General features: G+C 39.9%; 1 protein-coding gene across 2 annotated transcripts in view; it reads right to left on the reverse strand.

Moving 5' to 3' along the window:
* Arhgap42 (Rho GTPase activating protein 42) overlaps positions 1-18,182 on the reverse strand; it is a 234,821-nt gene that overhangs the window by 36,346 nt on the left and 180,293 nt on the right. For both annotated transcript variants that reach the window (XM_036192656.1, XM_036192657.1), the window contains exons 7-8: positions 13,459-13,563; positions 11,005-11,134 (exon numbers count right to left, since the gene is read on the reverse strand). In XM_036192656.1, the coding sequence (XP_036048549.1) occupies positions 11,005-11,134; positions 13,459-13,563 (235 nt within the window). The remainder of the gene's footprint in view (positions 1-11,004; positions 11,135-13,458; positions 13,564-18,182) is intronic.

An 18,182-nucleotide genomic window follows, 5' to 3' on the forward strand; every position in this document is an offset into this window, starting at 1 on the left:
TCTGTTCCAGGACCTCTTCACACTACACTTGACGACACTTGATACTCCAAGTCATGCAATGCCCAACACTTAACAGCTGTGAGCTGGTGAGTGGCACTGATACAAACTGGCAGACGCTTTCTTACTTAGGTAGCGCTGTGTGAAGTAGGTTCAGCTGTTGTCTTAAAATGAAGCTGCCACCATGCTCTAATGATATTTTAGACCAATATTTCTTTTTCCCCTGCCTTGTCTTACATTTGAAGCCTGCTGCACTTCATGGTGACATTTGTTGTCCCCCACTTCATTCTTTAAAGCTTGCTGGCGGCTGTGTGGGAACTGGTCTCAGACAGTCCACTTAAAAGCCCCTTAAGGTATCTGAAAAATTAAAACATTGCAACCCCAAAGCTGCAAAGCAAAAGAGGCTCAACTTTCCTGCCCAGTGACCACAGAAAGCTGTGGCAGATATCGTCACACTCACGAACACCTACTGTACACCTTTACCTCAGAACCTTCAGGTTAGATATTATAAAAAACATTACATAGCTAAGAAAAGCAAGCCTGCCAGGTGTGCATAGCCACTGGGGGCTCTGTTTAAAGGATAATACTCTCAATTGCTTTTTATCATTTTGTTTTTGAAAAAAGTTTTCATATAATATATTTTGAGCATGACTTCCCTTCCCTCATACCCTCCTGGGTCATCCCTCACCTCGCCACCATTCTGACTCCACACCTTCTTTCTCTCTCGTAAAAAGACAAATGGAAAAACAAATAAGAATAAAACAGAACAAACAAATTAACAAAAAGAAAAGAAGAAAGATCACAAGAAATTTTGTATCTAGCTACATTGAAAGAATTTATCAGCTGAAGGAGTTTCCCCAGAAGAGTTTTTAGGGTCACTTATGTATACAATCACATCATCTGCAAATAAAGATACTTTGACTTCTTCCTTTCAAATCTGTATCCCTTCATCTTCAGATGTCTCATTGCTCTAGCTAAGACTTCAAGTACTATATTGAATAGGTATGAAGAGTTGGACAACCTTGTCTTGTTTCTGGATTTAGTGGACAGGCTTTGAGTTCCTCTCTGTTTAGGTTGACGTTGGCTGTGGCTTGTTGTAAATCACCATTATTATATTGATAACTGTCCCTTACCTCCCTAGTCTCTCCAGGACTTTTATCATGAAGGAGTGTTGGATTTTGTCAAAGGCCTTTTCTGCATCTAATGAGATGATCTTGTGGTTTTTGTCTTTCAGCCTGTTTATGTAATGGATTACATTTACCAATTTATGTATGTTGAACCATCCCCACATCTCTTGGATGAAGCTTCCTTGATCATGGTGGCTAATTTGTTTGATGTATTCTTGCATTCAGTTTGCAATTATTTTATTGAGAATTTTTGCATCTATGTTCATATGGGAAATTTTTCTGTAATTTTCTTTCTTTCTTGAGTCTTTGTGTGGTTTAGGTATCAGATTAATTGTGACCTTGTAAAAAGAATTAGTCAATATTCCTTCTGTTTCTATTTTGTAGCATAATTTGAGGAGTACTCTTTTTTGAAAGTCTGGTGGAATTCTGCAGAGAATTCTTCTGGCTTAGGGCTTTTATTATTGGGAGACTTTTAATTGCTGCTTTTATTTCACTAGGCGTTATATGTCTGTTTAAGCTACTCATTGATTTTGATTTACCTTTAATAGGTTATATACATAAAAAAATTCATCCATTTCTTTTAGGTTTCCCAATTTGGTGAAGTACAGATTTTTAAAGTATGTCTTTACAATTCTCTGGATTTTCTTAGAGTCTGTTATGTTCCCCCTTTTCATCTCCAATTCTGTTAATTTGGATCTTCTCTCTGTGTCTCTTAGTTAATTTTGCTAATTTGATTTTTCTCAAAGAACCAACTGTTTATTTCATGGATTCTTTGTATTTTTGTTTGTTTGTTTCTATTCATTGATTCCAGCAATGAGTTTGATTATTTCTTTCCATCTACTCCTTTGGGTGTTATTTCTTCTTTTTGCTCTCAATCTTAGAATCTATAGAACATCCATCTAGCCTCTTCTGCTTTTCATGTCTCCACTGAGAAGTCAGGTGTTATTCTAGTGGGTCAGCCTTGATATATTACTTTGTCTTTATCCCTTGCAGCTTTTAAAATTCTTTCTTTGTTCTGTATGTTTACTGTTTTGATTATTATATCTGAGGGGACTTTCCTCTCTGGTATAGTACTTTTGGTACATATATTCTATATGCTTCCTGTACCATGGTAGACATCCCCTTCTTTAGGTTAAGCAGATTTTCTGCTAGATTTTATTAAGAATATTTCCTGTGCCTCTGACCTGAGTTTCTTCTCCTTCTTCCATCCCTGTAACTTCTGTTTGGTCTTTTCATAGTGCCTAAGATTTCCTGGATGTGTTGTGTTTGGATTTTTTTTTTTTTTTTTGGTTTTTTGAGACAAGGTTTCTCTGTAGCTTTGGAGCCTGTCCTGGACTAGCTCTGTAGCCCAGGCTGGTCTCGAACTCACAGAGATCCACCTGCCCCTGCCTCCCGAGTGCTGGGATTACAGGTGTGCGCCACTATCACCCAGCCGTGTTTGGATTTTTTTAGATTTAACATTTTCTTTGACCAAAGTATCTATTTCTTTTACCTTGTTTTCAACGACTGAGATTCTCTCTTCCTTTTGTTGTACTCTGTTGGTGAGGCTTACTTCTGGTGCCTTTTTTCTTCTTTGTTGATTTTTGTTTTTTTAAACTCTTAAGTTTTAATTTTCAATTGTATTTCCATTTGGTTTCCTTTTGTGTCTCTATTTCCACTTTCATGTCCTGAGAATTTTCATCATTTGATTCCATTGCTTTTTTGTGTGTTTTCAGAGTTCTCTAAGGTATTGATTCACCTCTTCTGTAACATCATTGAACATGTTCATAATGACTGTTTTGAAGTCCTTGTCTTTTGTTTCAGTTATATTACATTTCAAAGGGGCTACTCTGACAGAGTTCCTCAGTTCTGGTGGAGACTTATTGTTGTGGCTGTTATTGATTGCGATCTTATGCTGGTGTCCTCATCTGAGGTTGGGATGATTGGGGTGATTTTAAGTGTTGATATCTGGTCTTGTCTTTGCCAGTTGTGTTCCTTCACTGATGCTGCACTTACTGGGTAGTAAGTGGGTTGTGGTTGAGAGTGCTTCTGCAGGCTGGTGGATAAGCAGAGAGGAACAGGTGGACTAGGAGAAGAAGCTGAGAGCCTTCAGGAAAGAGCTAATGGGATCCTATTCACACCTAGAGTCAGGGTCCCCAGGGAGGTGGAGTTGTAGAGTCAGAGTCCTCAGGGAACTAGAGGTAGGGAGTCAGCATCCCCAAGGAGTTGGGGGTGTGGTGGGAAGGATTCTGCAAGAGGTTGCAGTTAGGCCATGGTTGTCTGAGAGACAGAGGCGCAGCAATAGAGGGACCAAGAGTTGGAATCTCCAGTAAATGGAGTTAAGGTAGAAGAAGGGACGCCTGTGAGAAGGTTTTTACATGGCTGAGAGTGATGATGCAGAGGTCCTAAAGAAAGAAGGTTAGGGTGGTATCATCAATCTACCTGAGTCCCTGCTGGCTGTGGACACCGTGGATCCAGGGTAGAGAGTGTCTCTAGGTATAGGCATCTAACAAGAAGGGCTCTAAATTGGTTTAGGAATTAAGTAAAACAAATTTATCCTTCACAGAGTAGCAAGGATTCATAAGTACAGTCTTTTTAATATAATCAGTGGAAATTGAGATATTTGACACATATTATCTCTAATTCTTAGAGCATCATTAGGAGAGATACATACATTTTTCTTTCTTTTATGAATGAATAGGTTGAATTCAGAAAACTGTTGTGTAGTTTGGAAGAAAATGGCGTCCAAAGGAAGTGACACTATTAGGAGGCATGGCCTTGTTGGAGGAGGTGTGGACTTGTTGGAGGAAGTGTTATCACTGTAGAAGTGGGCTTTGAGATAGTTCACTTCCTGTTGCCTTTGGATCAAGGTGTAAGAATTCTCAGCTCCTTCTCCAGCAGCATGTCTGCCTGCAGTGACAACATATTCCCAGCAGCAATGCTCCCCACCATGATGATAATGGACTAAACCTCTGAAACTGTAAGCTGTCACATGAAATGTTTTCCTTTATAAGAGTTGCCATGGTTGGTCATGGTGTCTCTTCACAGCATAAAACCCCTAAGTCAACTGTATACAACAGCAACACAGCAGGTGACAGAGAGCTGGAGATGCAGCAGTTTGCAACTTATTTTCCTAACCATCCATGAAAGCTGGGTTCAATCCCCAGCTCTGATTCACTGGGAGTAGTGGCACAGTCACAAAATCACAACACTTGGGAAGTGGAAGGGCAGAAAGAGCATCAGTTCAGATGCTTAGTAAGTTTAAGGCCGGTCTGGAGGGCACATGAGACCCTGTTTGAAAAACTAAACAAAATCCAAAGAATCACAATAGATTTCTGACGATGGAACTCATATGCTTCCCAGGTCAACTGAAGACTGATAGATGAGACTTACTGTTGCCCAGAGGTGGACAATGTCAGCAGCTCACATGCAGATGTTCCATATCCAGGAGACAGTGACTGCCTCTGCCCTATCCTGTCGTCATGGACTGCAATGGTGGTTGCAGAGGTACAACACATACAGGAAAACATCAGTTAGTACAAGATACTGCTGGGAAAATACTATCAGTGGAGTTGAATACATGATGTAGGCAGATCCAGAGAAATCCCAAGTAGAAATTGTGCCAGGAGAGAAAGGCAGCATCAGAGAGGGATTGTCTGCCTGTGAGGGTCTCCAATGACAGACACTGTCCATGTTCCCTCACCAGAAGGACATAAACCCTGCAGCACACGGGGGGGGGGGGCACCTTCAGGAAGCCATTCTGCAGGAATGAATTGAGAGGAAAACCTGAAGGCTGATGAGGAGCCTTGAAGAAGCCTCTCTGCACAGGTCTAGCCTGGGCTGAAATGGTGGAGATGAAGAGGTGTGAGTCAAGGGCTTTAAGAAGACAGAACAGGCATATTAGATTCCATGATCAGAGAGAGGTCAGAGAATTAAAGATTGCCCAGAGCTCTGTAGTCTAGGAGTGTGTTGTTTAAATAAATAAAATGACTTCAGAAGTAAGGTCAGCACTACAGATGTTCAGAATGACTCTTAGGAAAATCAGATGCCTTACAATAAGGCACACATATCAGATGAGTACATCAAGATTTCACTGGGTTAAAAAAGGTAGTTCTCAACCCTTCATTATTAAAAGGCTGAACTTAATAGACATGATACACTGCCCAGGGGTGGGTCAGCAAGCCATGGCCCAATCCAGAATGTGGACTACTAGAGAGTGACTGAATAAGAAATCTTTGAAGATTAGGGTCAAGATAATTTTTGTAAGTAACCCAAAGCTTTTTCTATTTAGAATGAAAACTGGTACAAAAAAAGGCCACATTAAAACAAATTTGTTTTGACTTCAACAATTTTTGTTTTGTTTGATTTTGCTTTGAGAAAGAGGGAGAGAGAAAGATAGACCACAAAGCTGTGAAGTTGAGTAGGTAGCGAGGGAAGTGAGCAGGATTGGGGTAAGTGTTGGGGAAGGGGAGAACATAATCAGAATATAATGTATGGAAAAAATTAATTAGAAAATCCAAATTATGCTCTGAATGCAAGGATCTCAACAACTATCTATTACCCGGGGGAAACTATGAAATATCAGGCCAGAATGCAAAAGCAGTTCTTAGTTGTGATTTGCAAAGCCCTCCTGCCTCCAGTCATGTCTATAAAATGCATGTTGCTGAGTGTCAAAAACCCTCCCCTTTGGTTACATCTATACTCAATACAAATGTGAACTCCTCTCAACCAACCCTCACACTGGCACTTCAAATCTGAGCAATTTAAAACAAATATCTCCAAGTGTTGTGATGCCCCGTGCCAAATATACATAATTCATGTTATAGGAACCAGTGGATTGATCATTTCTATATACTAGAGGCTCAAGGCTATTTCTTATGCTATAATTATAAAATAGCTGGAAAGTCATCATGATTTATTTCCTCAAATCTGAAAAGAGTAGACAGTTAAGAGGACAGTGCTAGCGCCTCTCCTGAGCCTACATCCCTTATCCATCCAGACTGTGTAGTCACTCCTGTTAACCAAGTCTGATAATCAAATTGGTACGTGCTTGAATGCCACTATCCAACAACTGAGCACAACCCGGGCATCTCAGATGCAACCTTCATCAGCATGTTAGTGAGTGCATTACAAATGTACACCAAACACCTTCACAGTCAATGCTCTGGGTTCCCCATCAGACCCTTCAACTATACTGGTTTGCCAACTAAACCAACCTTTTCCTGCAGTGGAACAATCCTTTTGCACACTGTAAATATGTATTGCTCTCATTGTGCTGTGAGATGTCTTTCTGTATGCTGTGAATATGTGTTGCTCTGATTGGTTGATAAATAAAGCTGCATTGTCCTATGGCAGGGCAGGATAGAGCCAGGTAGGGAAATCCAAGAGAGATAGTGAAAGGAGAAAGGAGAATAAGGGGATGCCAAACTGCTGTCCAAGGAGCAACATGTAATGGGATGCAGGTGAAGCCATGGAACACATGGTGAAACATAGATTAATAGAAAATGAGTTAATTTAAGATGAAAGAGCTAGCTAGCAAGAAGCCTTAGGCATATAGTTGGTAATTAATATAAGCCTCTGAATGATTATTTTATAAGCAGCTGCGGGTCCTTAGGACTGGGCAGGACACAAGAAAACTTCCAGCTATATCTTTGGCTAATAAAAAGCTGATTGACTGATAGCTGGGCAGGAAGTAACTGAGTGCAAGAGACAGACTGTGAAAAGGGAAGAGGAAGGGTGGAGTCAGATAGTTGCTGACACACACAGGAAAGCGAGATGAGAATGCCATACTGAGAAAAGGTACCAAACCATGTGGCTAAACATAGATACAAATTAGGGGTTAATTTAAGTGTAAGAATTATCAAGTAACAAGTCTGAGCTATGGTCCAAGCATTTATAATTAAATATAAGCCTTTGTGTGGATATTTGGGAAGTGGCTGATGGGTATTTGGGAGTTTCCGGCAAGACAGAAATATTTACATTATGGCAGTCCAACCAGGGGCCGGAATTTCTGCATGAAATCTGAGAAAAGTGTAAAAAGGAATTCCATGCACACAAGAATGGAGTTAACTATGGCTTCTGGGTAGCAGCATTTTCTTGGGTGGGCTCTGCTTGCAGTGAGCAGACATATGGCTCCTTTAAGAGATGATTTCCTGGCTCCACACTAGCAGCAAAAACTGCTGGCTCTTTTAAGAGGCCCTGCTACCAAACACTTACAGGTTGTTTATGAGCACTGGGTGGCATGGTACTCTGGCAACATGGACCTAGAAACCTCCCAGAGTTGGAGCAGGAAACATGGCTCCCAGAGTTGGCAGTAAACACACCTCCACCATAAGACTAGACTCTCAGGGAACCGACAGGGAGGAGTCAGCATGATCTAAGTTACACAACAGGTTTTTTTTTTTTTGCTCATGCAGACAGAAAAGGTTACAAATGTACAGTAAGGACAGATTCAGACAAAAAGAGCCTCTATATGCCTCACAGTATGTTTTAAAAATATGAGGTTTGTCAGAGAGAAGAGAAAGAATATATACATGCTTAGATTAAAAATATAGTTTTAAAATAAAGTCCTTAAAACATTGAATACAGTAACCAAAACTATACCGAGAAATCCTGTCTTGAAAAACCAAAAAAAAAAAAAAAGCTAAAAAATGAGATTAGATTCAGGGATCATGTTCTGAAAAGAAAAAGGGGGTATACAGAAAGAGGATATTAGGATAAAAGAATAGATTATTGAAACTATTTTAATCCAAAAAACCACTTTTAATCTTACATTGGTGTGGATTTTGGTTTATTGATAAAAATTTAAAGTTAATTTTGTTATACTATATGTATAGTTCTACTCTTGTTTAGGGCATTATATTTATGTAGCTCATTTAAAAATATAATATAAAATTAAGAAATACAGGTTAATAGTCATTTATAATAGCAAACTTATAGTCATGTTAGTTAGGTTTTCAAGGTCATACAGAGAAATATTTCAGATAGGTAGGTAATCTGCAAAAACTTCAAAGACCCACAGAATATGACATTTAAAATGTTTTGAAAACTTAGACTTTTCTCAACATGTCTGCTCCTGGCAGTACCAATTACTTCAAAGAGGATGATGGTCATTGAAGAAACTCCATATGGAGTTTGTTTTCTTTATGGCAAAACTAGCCATGTGGGCAAAGAAACTGCCCTTGCCTCAATTGCTGACAGTTACTTTTCAAACTGCACCAGCAGGACGCAAGAAAGCCAACTGCTGAACATTGCCAAGACAAAGTAGGGCAGTCCTTCAAAATTCCATGCTTCATAGGAAAGTATGTCAGATATGCTGGGCCTGTAGGCCAGAATTGGATGCCTCAACATTACAGAAGAACTTTGGATGACTGTCCAGGAGGTCAAATGTCCCTGTTGTTAGGTAACATTTCATCCTTCTGTGGTCTTTGATGGAGTTGAAGATTAGATAGTTATGGTTATAGGTTTCCTTTGTTATGATAAAAGGTATATTATGTACAAAAATTTTAACTCACAAAGATAAGATAGATAATAGAGTATATTTTCTAATTTTGTCAAATAAAAATGGACTGGATATTATAACTGTAATTCTTACTTGATAACTGTTTTTGTTGTATATAATTTTACTACATTAAAGTTAAAATCTTCCTTTTTTATTTAGACAGAAAGGGGGAAATTCTGTGGAACAATCCTTTTCTACAGTATGAATGTATATTACTCTCATTTGCTAATAAAAAGCTGATTGGTCAAAAGCTGGTCAGGAAGAAATTTAGTGCTAGAGACAGACTAGGAGAATTCTGGGAAGCAGAAGGGTGGAGTCAGAGAGTTGCCACCAAATGCAGAAAATCAAGATGAGAATGCTGTACTGGGAAAAGGTACCAAGCCATGTGCCTAAACATAGATAAGACTTATGGGTTAATTTAATGTAAGAATTAGCTAGTAACAAGCCTGAGCTATCGACCAAACATTTATAATTAATATAAGCCTCTGTGTGGGAAGCAGCTGCTTGGGTAATTGGGATTTGCTGGCAGGATGGAAATGTCTGTTTACATCCCCCACCCCCCGCCCGCACTAACATGGACAATTTGGAGCATGTTCCTCTGAGTATCTTACAATATCAAAGGGCAAGAAGCAAAAACATAGGTTGCAAAGCTTTGGTGGCAAAATGTTGTTGCTACAAAATCTAAACATGCAGTTTTCTACTTTCCAAAAAGCATGTACATATCCATGAAGCTGGAAATAACAGCTTGTTCATCACTAATGAGAGCATGGCACTTTAGGGCACATCTGACTTAAAAGTGAGTTGATTTAGCCAAAATGGTCAAAGTGGCTTCATTTAATGACAGCACACAGAAAGGATCCTGTCACCTACCTCAGTCACATATGGATGGATTTATGCTAATTTTTATGGGGAAAGCATTCTGAGCATGAGGCCACTATGACAGCACTCTGTTGGGTCAGCTAATGGTTTTCTCACATCAGAAAGTAAAGCCTGTGGATGAGACATGGCATAATTGCCAGTTTTGCTTCTGAAAACTGGCAGAACCCAGAATTTAATGTAACAATGATGCTTCTGAGGGAAAAACTAGCAGTATAGTCACCAAGGTGATTCATCCTGACAGGGGTTTTGATTTTCAATTTTCTATCAAACTTTAGATTGAGATGGGATACCACAACCAAATTCTACAACTGAACTTAGCAGTGTTTTCATCAGAGATCCTGTGCTAAAATCTGAAATACTTCCTCACTTTGGTGATGGTAGACAGAATATGGTCTTAAATTCTGTACAGAGATTCAGTCTTCCCTTGTGAAACCATAGCATTGATTTCAAGTAAGTAACCAAAATCTGTGGTGCAGATACAGCATGTTGAATTATATGACACACTAAATGCAGGGTCAGCTAGATGGCTGAGCAGGTAAAAGCATCTGCCACCAAGGCTCACAACCTGAGTTCAATCCCTGGGACCAAGGTGGTGGAAGGAGAGCCTACAAGTTGTCTTCTGACATGCACATAGTGTACTGTACAGGTACACACACACACACACACACACACACACACACACACACACACACACTTGAGGGAGTAGGGTAATAAGAGGGGTTAGGGTAATGGCTAAGGAGTTAAAAATATCAGTTATGCAAGCATGAAGCCCTGAGTTTGGATCTCAGACCGCAAGTGAAATGAATGTCAGGAGGATGTGTTGACCCTCCAGTAATTCTAGCCTCAGAAGGCAGAGATGAGGTCCCCAGAGCAAGCTGCCTGTGATGGCTAGTCTTGGTTGTCAACTTGATTACATCTGGAATTAACCAAAACCCAAGCTTCTGGGTACATCTGTGAGGGATTTTTCTTGATTGAATCATTTGATGTAGGAAGATCCATCTTAAATCTGGAGCATATAAAGGTGGTGGCAATTCATATAAAGGACATGGAAGAAGGAAGCGTGCTCTCTTTGGCTGCTTGCCCTCATTCTCATTGTCATTAGAGCCTATTTCCTTAGGAGTCCAGCATATACTGAAGACCAGCCAAGATATCCAGCCTTGTGGACTGAACAATTACAGAACTCTTGGACTTTTCACTGGGAATCATTGTTGGAATAGTCAGACTGCAGCCTGTAAGTCACTCTAATAAATCTATCAGTCCTGTTTCTCAAGAACACTGACTAATACACTGGTTAATAAGACTAGCCCCATTGGAGAGTTCTGGGCTTGACTGACAGACCCTGCCATATGAGGAATGATTTCTGATATGAATCTCTATACACATGAGTGCATATGTGTATGTTCAACCACACACATATGTCCATACACATGCCAACACTTATACACACACATGGACCCCATACACACAGGAAATGAAAAGGAAAATAAAAAGAGAGAGCTCAAATTGGTCTCTGGGACTCACGTTTCTCCTGGACATAAAGGTAGCCCTCCATGGTCCACTGGCTGGGTGGTCTGTAGTCCTGGTTAGCAGATTTCATCCTCTGCATCAGTCTCTCTACCTCTTGTCGAGTACTTTCAAAATTATTCCTTGTCTGAAGAGAAGGGAAACAACACACTCACTGCACCAGGTTTGAGGAATTTCTCACCTAAAGTCTCAAAACTTCCAAGGCTGTCAGGGCAAGCTTGGTGCTTTTGGTTCTACTGAACATATAAAGACTCCGTGTGCTGAGCTGTGTGTCTGTTTTGAGTCGCTGTGGTGGAAACATTCCACAGTGACTGTCCACACTCTTCTCTGACTCTCCTTATGTAGGAGAGTTTCTACTTTCCCACTCTCTGGTGAGTCCCAAGTAGGTGAACAACAGCAACTAACATTATTAAGTATCTGCTAGCTTTGGGTAGCTAAGATTAAAAGTAGATATAGCTGGGTGGTGGTGGCGCACGCCTTTAATCCCAGCACTCGGGAGGCACAGCCAGGAGGATCTCTGTGAGTTCGAGGCCGGCCTGGGCTACCAAGTGAGTTCCAGGAAAAGGCGCAAAGCTACACAGAGAAACCCTGTCTCAAAAAACCAAAAAAATAAAAAATAAAAAAATGAAAAAATAAAAGTAGATACATAAGAGCTTAATCACTTTTGAGGGAGAAAAAAAAAGATGCTTTTAATATATGTGACAAAGGACAACTTAAAAAAAAAAATCTCCTCTTGTCCCAAAGGCTTGTTGTGATTTTTATTTTTTAGAATTAAATAAAATCACTTTGCTGTGATGAACTCACAAATAAACTGATCACATGGGTAGATTAAGGTGGTTCCTCAAATAAACTGAGTTCCAGAGTCTACTTCTCAGTGAACTGTACAGTTGAAAGGCTTTTTTTTAGAAGACATCACATGATTTGGTTTCTGGAAGTACTAACACAGTTCTTAGAAGACTGGTGGAAAATTTATTTATACAAAGTCCAAGTTCTTACTTCTTTTGAAATTAATAGTTCATACACTTGATAATAAGTTTGTAGAAGCTGTAGAGGAAAAAAAGAGGTTTTCTCCAAAACAATTTGTTTTACATTCAAAACACATCACCCCAACAAAGTCTGTCTAAAAACATAGAAACAATAGCTCACCCCAAGATCTCTCTGTGGTCCACAAACAGAGAAGCAAACCTTAAAGTAGATGAGGGTTTTTTTTCTTTCTTTCTGGTGACTCTCTTGCTGTTTCTATCTTTAAAACAAAAGGACTAATTTTTTTCAAGTGCTTCCTTTCTCCTATTCCAACTGTGGATATTGTAGCTAATACAGAAACAACTCATAAAACTCTGGTGTCTGTAATTTTCCTTTTTAATCTTTACTGAAGACAGACAACTGCCTTCCACATTGAAAACATAATGCAAATGGGTTAAAGATTAAATCATTCCTGCTAGGGGATCTTAGTTCAGTAAAAGCTGAAACCCAAACATGATTAGAAAAATCTAACTGCATAGTTCCTTAGGGGCATGCCGGCCCAGTAGTGTGCTCACTAGACTCCACAAAGACAAGACCCAATAAACAGGAACACCTTTCACAGAAAATTGAGTGAGGGCATCCTTGGTTATTATGGCTAGAGTGACTGAAGACTCAACATTAGACCTCATCCTTGCCTAGGCTTGACAATGGCAGAAATGTGCTGGCTAACGGTAGAAGTGTCCTTATGTGTTCAGAGACTTCACAAAATAAGCTGGTAGAAATGGCCTGTTTGTGAGTAACTCACACCCGTTCTTTAATGCAATGCTTTTGAATGCTTCAAAATTACATTTAAACTTAAACTTATCTGCAAATAATCAATAGCACCTGTTTTACATATGATTTCGGAGATATGAGGCCTTAGAATGTGAAGACTATTCCTCCTCTGTTCCTGGCTTTGAGGATAACTCCTAGATAAAGGGAACACACATTGTGGGAACCTGTGAGGTTCTGATAGCTGTATATATTGTAAAATCATTTCTATAATCAGGTTAAGTAATATATGCACCACCACATGAATTTACTATTCTTGCTTGTGTGTGGTGAGGAGCTTGTGTATGGTAAGGTCCATAAAAAAATGTATCATCTATAGCACTGTATTAAATATACTCACAGTGGGTATGAGAATCCAGACTCTATTCATCCTGTGCCACCCACAAAGCTAACAAGAATACCAGGTAACTCAGGGTCCTCCACCTTGGTAATATTTACTTTTATAAAATGCAGTAGCATACATTTTTCTACCATAAAATCAGTTCTCCTCTTACATATGTTCAATTCATCAGTAGGAAATAAATTATGAGGACATCTATAACATGGACTTGTGGTTCACCATACTTAGACAAGGTCTGGCTTGGTTCCAACTGAGTCACTCTGAGGTCATTGCTAAGGAATGACGGGGGTTGGGGGGAGGCGCAGGTGCATTCTTACATTCTGCAAGTTGAACTGCAGCTGTTGCTTATACGGTGCAAATTCCTGGGCAAGTTCATATCCCTCGTGGTAAAATGTAAATAAACCCTGAAGGAAGGACAAAAGCTGCAAAGATAAAAACATACACAAAATCATAAAAGTCCGTTTTTTTATATATGAAAAGATCATTCAATATGAAATATTTTAAAAATTACATTTTATTATAATTTCTCAAAATAACAACTTTCGATGAATGCATTTGGCCACACAATCAGACCGTGAGACAAGCAAAGGAGCATTGTCCATCATCTCACGTCTCTGGTCATGAACAGGGGTACTGTGGATGGACAGTTCAGCCACAAATGAATCATGAAATACCACCGAGGGCTCTACGTGGGATTGTGGGTGATAAGGAAGGGTTTCTAGCCAAAACAGAAGACAAAAAGGGATTAGCTATAGAGAAGGGGCAGAAAGTCACAGGACAAAGGCAAGCAGCAATTTGTACAGAGGGAGACAAAACATTACCACAAGGTGGCAGTACAGATCCTGGATTGGCTAGAGAAGGTTTCTAGTAAGAATTAAAAGTAGGTTAAGAGTTGAGTCAAAACATGAAATCACATGATCTTTCCTACCTTGACTACAATCTCCAGAAAGACAATCCATATTTCTAGCCTTGAAATTACAAATTTATTAGTGTTTAATGGCTATGTATTTGACTCTGTAAGGAGGGCTTATCATAAAATTATGGCACAGGTATGTTTAATACAGTAAGTTTATCTAGAAAAAAAAGAGGTGATTTGATACTTGATGTAACTCACTGTAATCTTATTCTACACCTTGGCCACTAACTCAGTCAGCCCACAGCTTCTTGCTGCAACAAATTGGAACACATTTTTAAGACACCTATATTCTGTCATTTATTATCTTTAAATTAAAAGAGAAAGGTTCTTTGAAGGCATTTTCTTTTCTTTCTTTTTTCTCCTTTTTTTATTTATTATATTTGTGTTTTAATTTTATACATCAGCCATGGGTTCCCCTGTCCTCCCCCCACCTGCTCCCACCCCTACCTCCCCCCCCCATCCTCCCCTCCATTCCCATCTCCTCCAGGGCCAAGACTCACCTGGGGATTCAATTCAACCTGGTGGACTGAGTACAAGCAGGTACAGTCCCCTCCTTCCAGGCTGAGCAAAGTGTCCCTGTATAAGCCTAAGGTTCCAAACAGCCAGCTCATGCACTAAGGACAGGTCCTGGTCCCACTGCCTGGGTGCCTCCCAAACAGTTCAAGCTATTCAATTGTCTCGCTTATCCAGAGGGCCTGATGCAGCTGGGGGCTCCACAGCTTTTGGTTCATAATTCCATTAGTTGGGCTGTTTGTCCCTGTGCTTTTCCAATCTTGGTCTCAACAATTCACACTCTTACAGTCCCTCCTCTTTCTCGACAATTGGACTCCTGGAGCTCCACCTGGGGCCTGGATGAGGATCTCTGCATCCACTACCATCAGTTATTGGATGAGAGTTCCAGCACAACAGTTAGGGTGTTTGGCCATCTGAACACCAGACTAGGTCAGATCAGGCTTTCTCTCGACCATTGCCAGTAGTCTACAGTGGATGTATCATTGTGGATTTCTGGGGACCTCTCCAGCACTCTGCCTATTCCTGTTCTCATGTGGTCTTCATTTATCATGGTCTGTTATTCCCTGTTCTCCCTTTCTGTTCTTGATCCAGGTGGGATCTCCTGCTCCCCTAAGCTCTCTTTCCCTCGAACCTTGCCCTTCATTACTCCCACTGTCTTCCATATTGTTCATGTAAATCTCATCCATTTCTCTGTCATTGGGCAATCCCTGTGTCTTTCCTAGGGTCCCATTTTCTAGGTAGCCTCCCTGGAGTTGTGAGTAGCATTCTAGTCATCTTTGTTTTATATCTAGTATACTACTATGAGTGAGTACATACCACATTTGTCCTTCTGAGTCTTGGTTACCTCACTAAGGATGATTTTTTCTAGATCCATCCATTTGCCTGCAAACCTCATGATGTCATTGTTTTTCTCTGCTGAATAGTACTCCATTGTGTATATGTACCATATTTTCTTTATCCATTCTTCAGTTGAAGGGCATCTAGGTTGTTTCCAGGTTCTGGCTATTACAAACAATGCTGATATGAACATAGCTGAGCAAATAAATGCCCTTATGGTATGATTGAGCATTCCTTGGGTATATGCCCAAGAGTGCTACAGCTGGGTCTTGAGGCAGATGGATTCTCAATTTTCTAAGGAAGTGCCATATTGATTTCCAAGGTGGCTGCACAAGCTTGCATTCCCACCAGCAGTGGAGGAGAGTTCCCCTTGCTCCACATCCTCTCTAGCATAAGCTGTCTTCTGTATTTTTGTTCTTAACCATTCTGACAGGTATAAGGTGGTATCTCAGAGTCCTTTTGATTTGCATTTCCCAGATAATTAGGGATGTTGAGCAATTCCTTAAATGTCTTTCAGCCATTTGAACTTCCTTTGTTGAGAATTCTCTGTTTAGTCCTATAGCCCATTTCTTAATTGGACTGTTAGGCATTTTGATGTCTAATTTCTTGAGTTCTTTATATATTCTGGATATCAGCCCTCTGTCAGATGTGGGGTTGGTGAACACCTTTTCCCATTCTGTAGGCTGTCGCTTTGTCTTGTTGACAATGTCCTTTGCTCTACAAAAGCTTCTCAATTTCAACATTGATTGATTGTTTCTCTTAGTGTCTGTGCAACTGGTGTTATATTTAGAAAGTGATCTCCAGTGCCAATGGGTTCAAGACTACTTCCTACTTTCTCATCTATCAGGTTCAGAGTAACTGGATTTATGTTGAGGTCTTTGATCCACTTGGACTTAAGTTTTGTGCATGGTGACAGATATGGATCTATTTGCAGCCTTCTACACATTGACATCCAGTTCCACACAATAGAAGCAGAAGGAATATTACCAAACTCCTTCTATGAGGCTACAATTACCCTGATTCCTAAACCAAACAAAGATGCAACAAAGAAAGAGAACTACAGACCGATCTCCCTCATGAACATTGATGCAAAAATACTCAATAAAATACTGGCAAACAGACTCCAAGAACACATCAAAACAATTATCCACCAGAAGAGCAGGAGATCCCAGCTGGATCAAGAACAGAAAGGGAGAAGTAGGCTTCATCCCAGGGATGCAAGGGTGGTTCAACATACGAAAGTCTGACAATGTAATACACCATATAAACAAACTCAAAGAAAAAAATCACATGATCATCTCACTAGATGCAGAAAAGGCATTTGACAAAATCCAACACCCCTTCATGATAAAGGTCTTGGAGCAATCAGGAATACAGGGAACATACCTAAACATAATAAAGGCAATCTACAGCAAGCCAACAGCCAACATCAAATTAAATGGAGAGAAACTCAAAGCAATACCACTAAAATCAGGAACAAGGCAAGGCTGTGTCCCCTTTCCCCTTACTTATTCAATATAGTACCTGAAGTTCTAGCCAGAGCAGTAAGTCAACATAAGGAGATTAAGGGGATACAAATTGGAAAGGAAGAAGTCAAGCTTTCCTTATTTGCAGATGACATGATAGTATACATGAATGACCCCAAAAATTCAACCAAGGAACTGATACAGCATATAAACACCTTCAGCAGCATAGCAGGATACAAGATCAACTCAAAAAAATCAGTAGCCTTCCTATATACAATAGACAAACAGGCTGAGAAGGAAATCAGAGATACATCACCCTTTACAATAGCCACAAATGATATAAAATACCTTGGGGTTACTCTAACTAAGCATGTGAAGGAGCTATATGACTAAGTCCCTGTAAAAAGAAATTGAAGAAGATGTCAGAAAATGGAAAGATCTCCCATGCTCATGGATAGGCAGGATTAACATAATAAAAATGGCAATCTTACAAAAAGCAATCTAGAGATTCAACGCAATCCCCATCAAATTACCAACACAATTCTTCACAGATCTGGAAAGAACTCATCTTCATATGGAAAAACAAAAAACCCAGGATAGCCAAAAGAATCCTGAACAGTAAAACAACTTCTGGAGGCATCACAATCCCCGACCTCAAGCTCTACTATAGAGCTACTGTAATAAAAACAGCTTGGTACTGGCATAAAAACTGACATGTGGACCAATGGAATCGAATTGAAGACCCTGACATTAACCCGCACACCTATGAACATATAATTTTTGACAAAGAAGCCAAAAATGTACAATGGTAAAAAGAAAGCGTCGTCAACAAATGAAGGCATTTTCATATGTGAGTAGCTTCTTCCCGCCTCCTCTCTATGGGGAGACAGGAGTACCTTACCCAGGGTCATCTCGTGTGTGTTGAGGTTGCCAATACCAAGAGCCGGTTCCACAGGAAAGCAGTTATGCTCACTTCAAGGAGTCTGACACTTTCAAAATGTTTTCTTAAGTTGTTATTTTTTTTTTCATTGAATTTTAATCTCCAGTTTAGAGCCAACTGGAGCTTAAAACTGGATTTTAAATGCTTTCAGTTAGGCCCTGTATGTGTAGATCTAGATGTTTTCAAAGGTAAACACATTAAAATACTTCTGAAGCCATAGCTAATGGGAGTGCTAGCCATAGGACAGCTCAGAAAGTCATTAGAGAAGTGTTCTCTCTGGCCGCATCTGTAATTAGCCCAGATGAAACTGTCTTACTGTGAACTAGAGGTCATAGGGACCAAGTGCTGTTTTAATGCCACCATGAGCCA

Source organism: Onychomys torridus, chromosome 7 (assembly GCF_903995425.1).
Source record: "Onychomys torridus chromosome 7, mOncTor1.1, whole genome shotgun sequence".
NCBI lineage: Eukaryota > Metazoa > Chordata > Mammalia > Rodentia > Cricetidae > Onychomys > Onychomys torridus.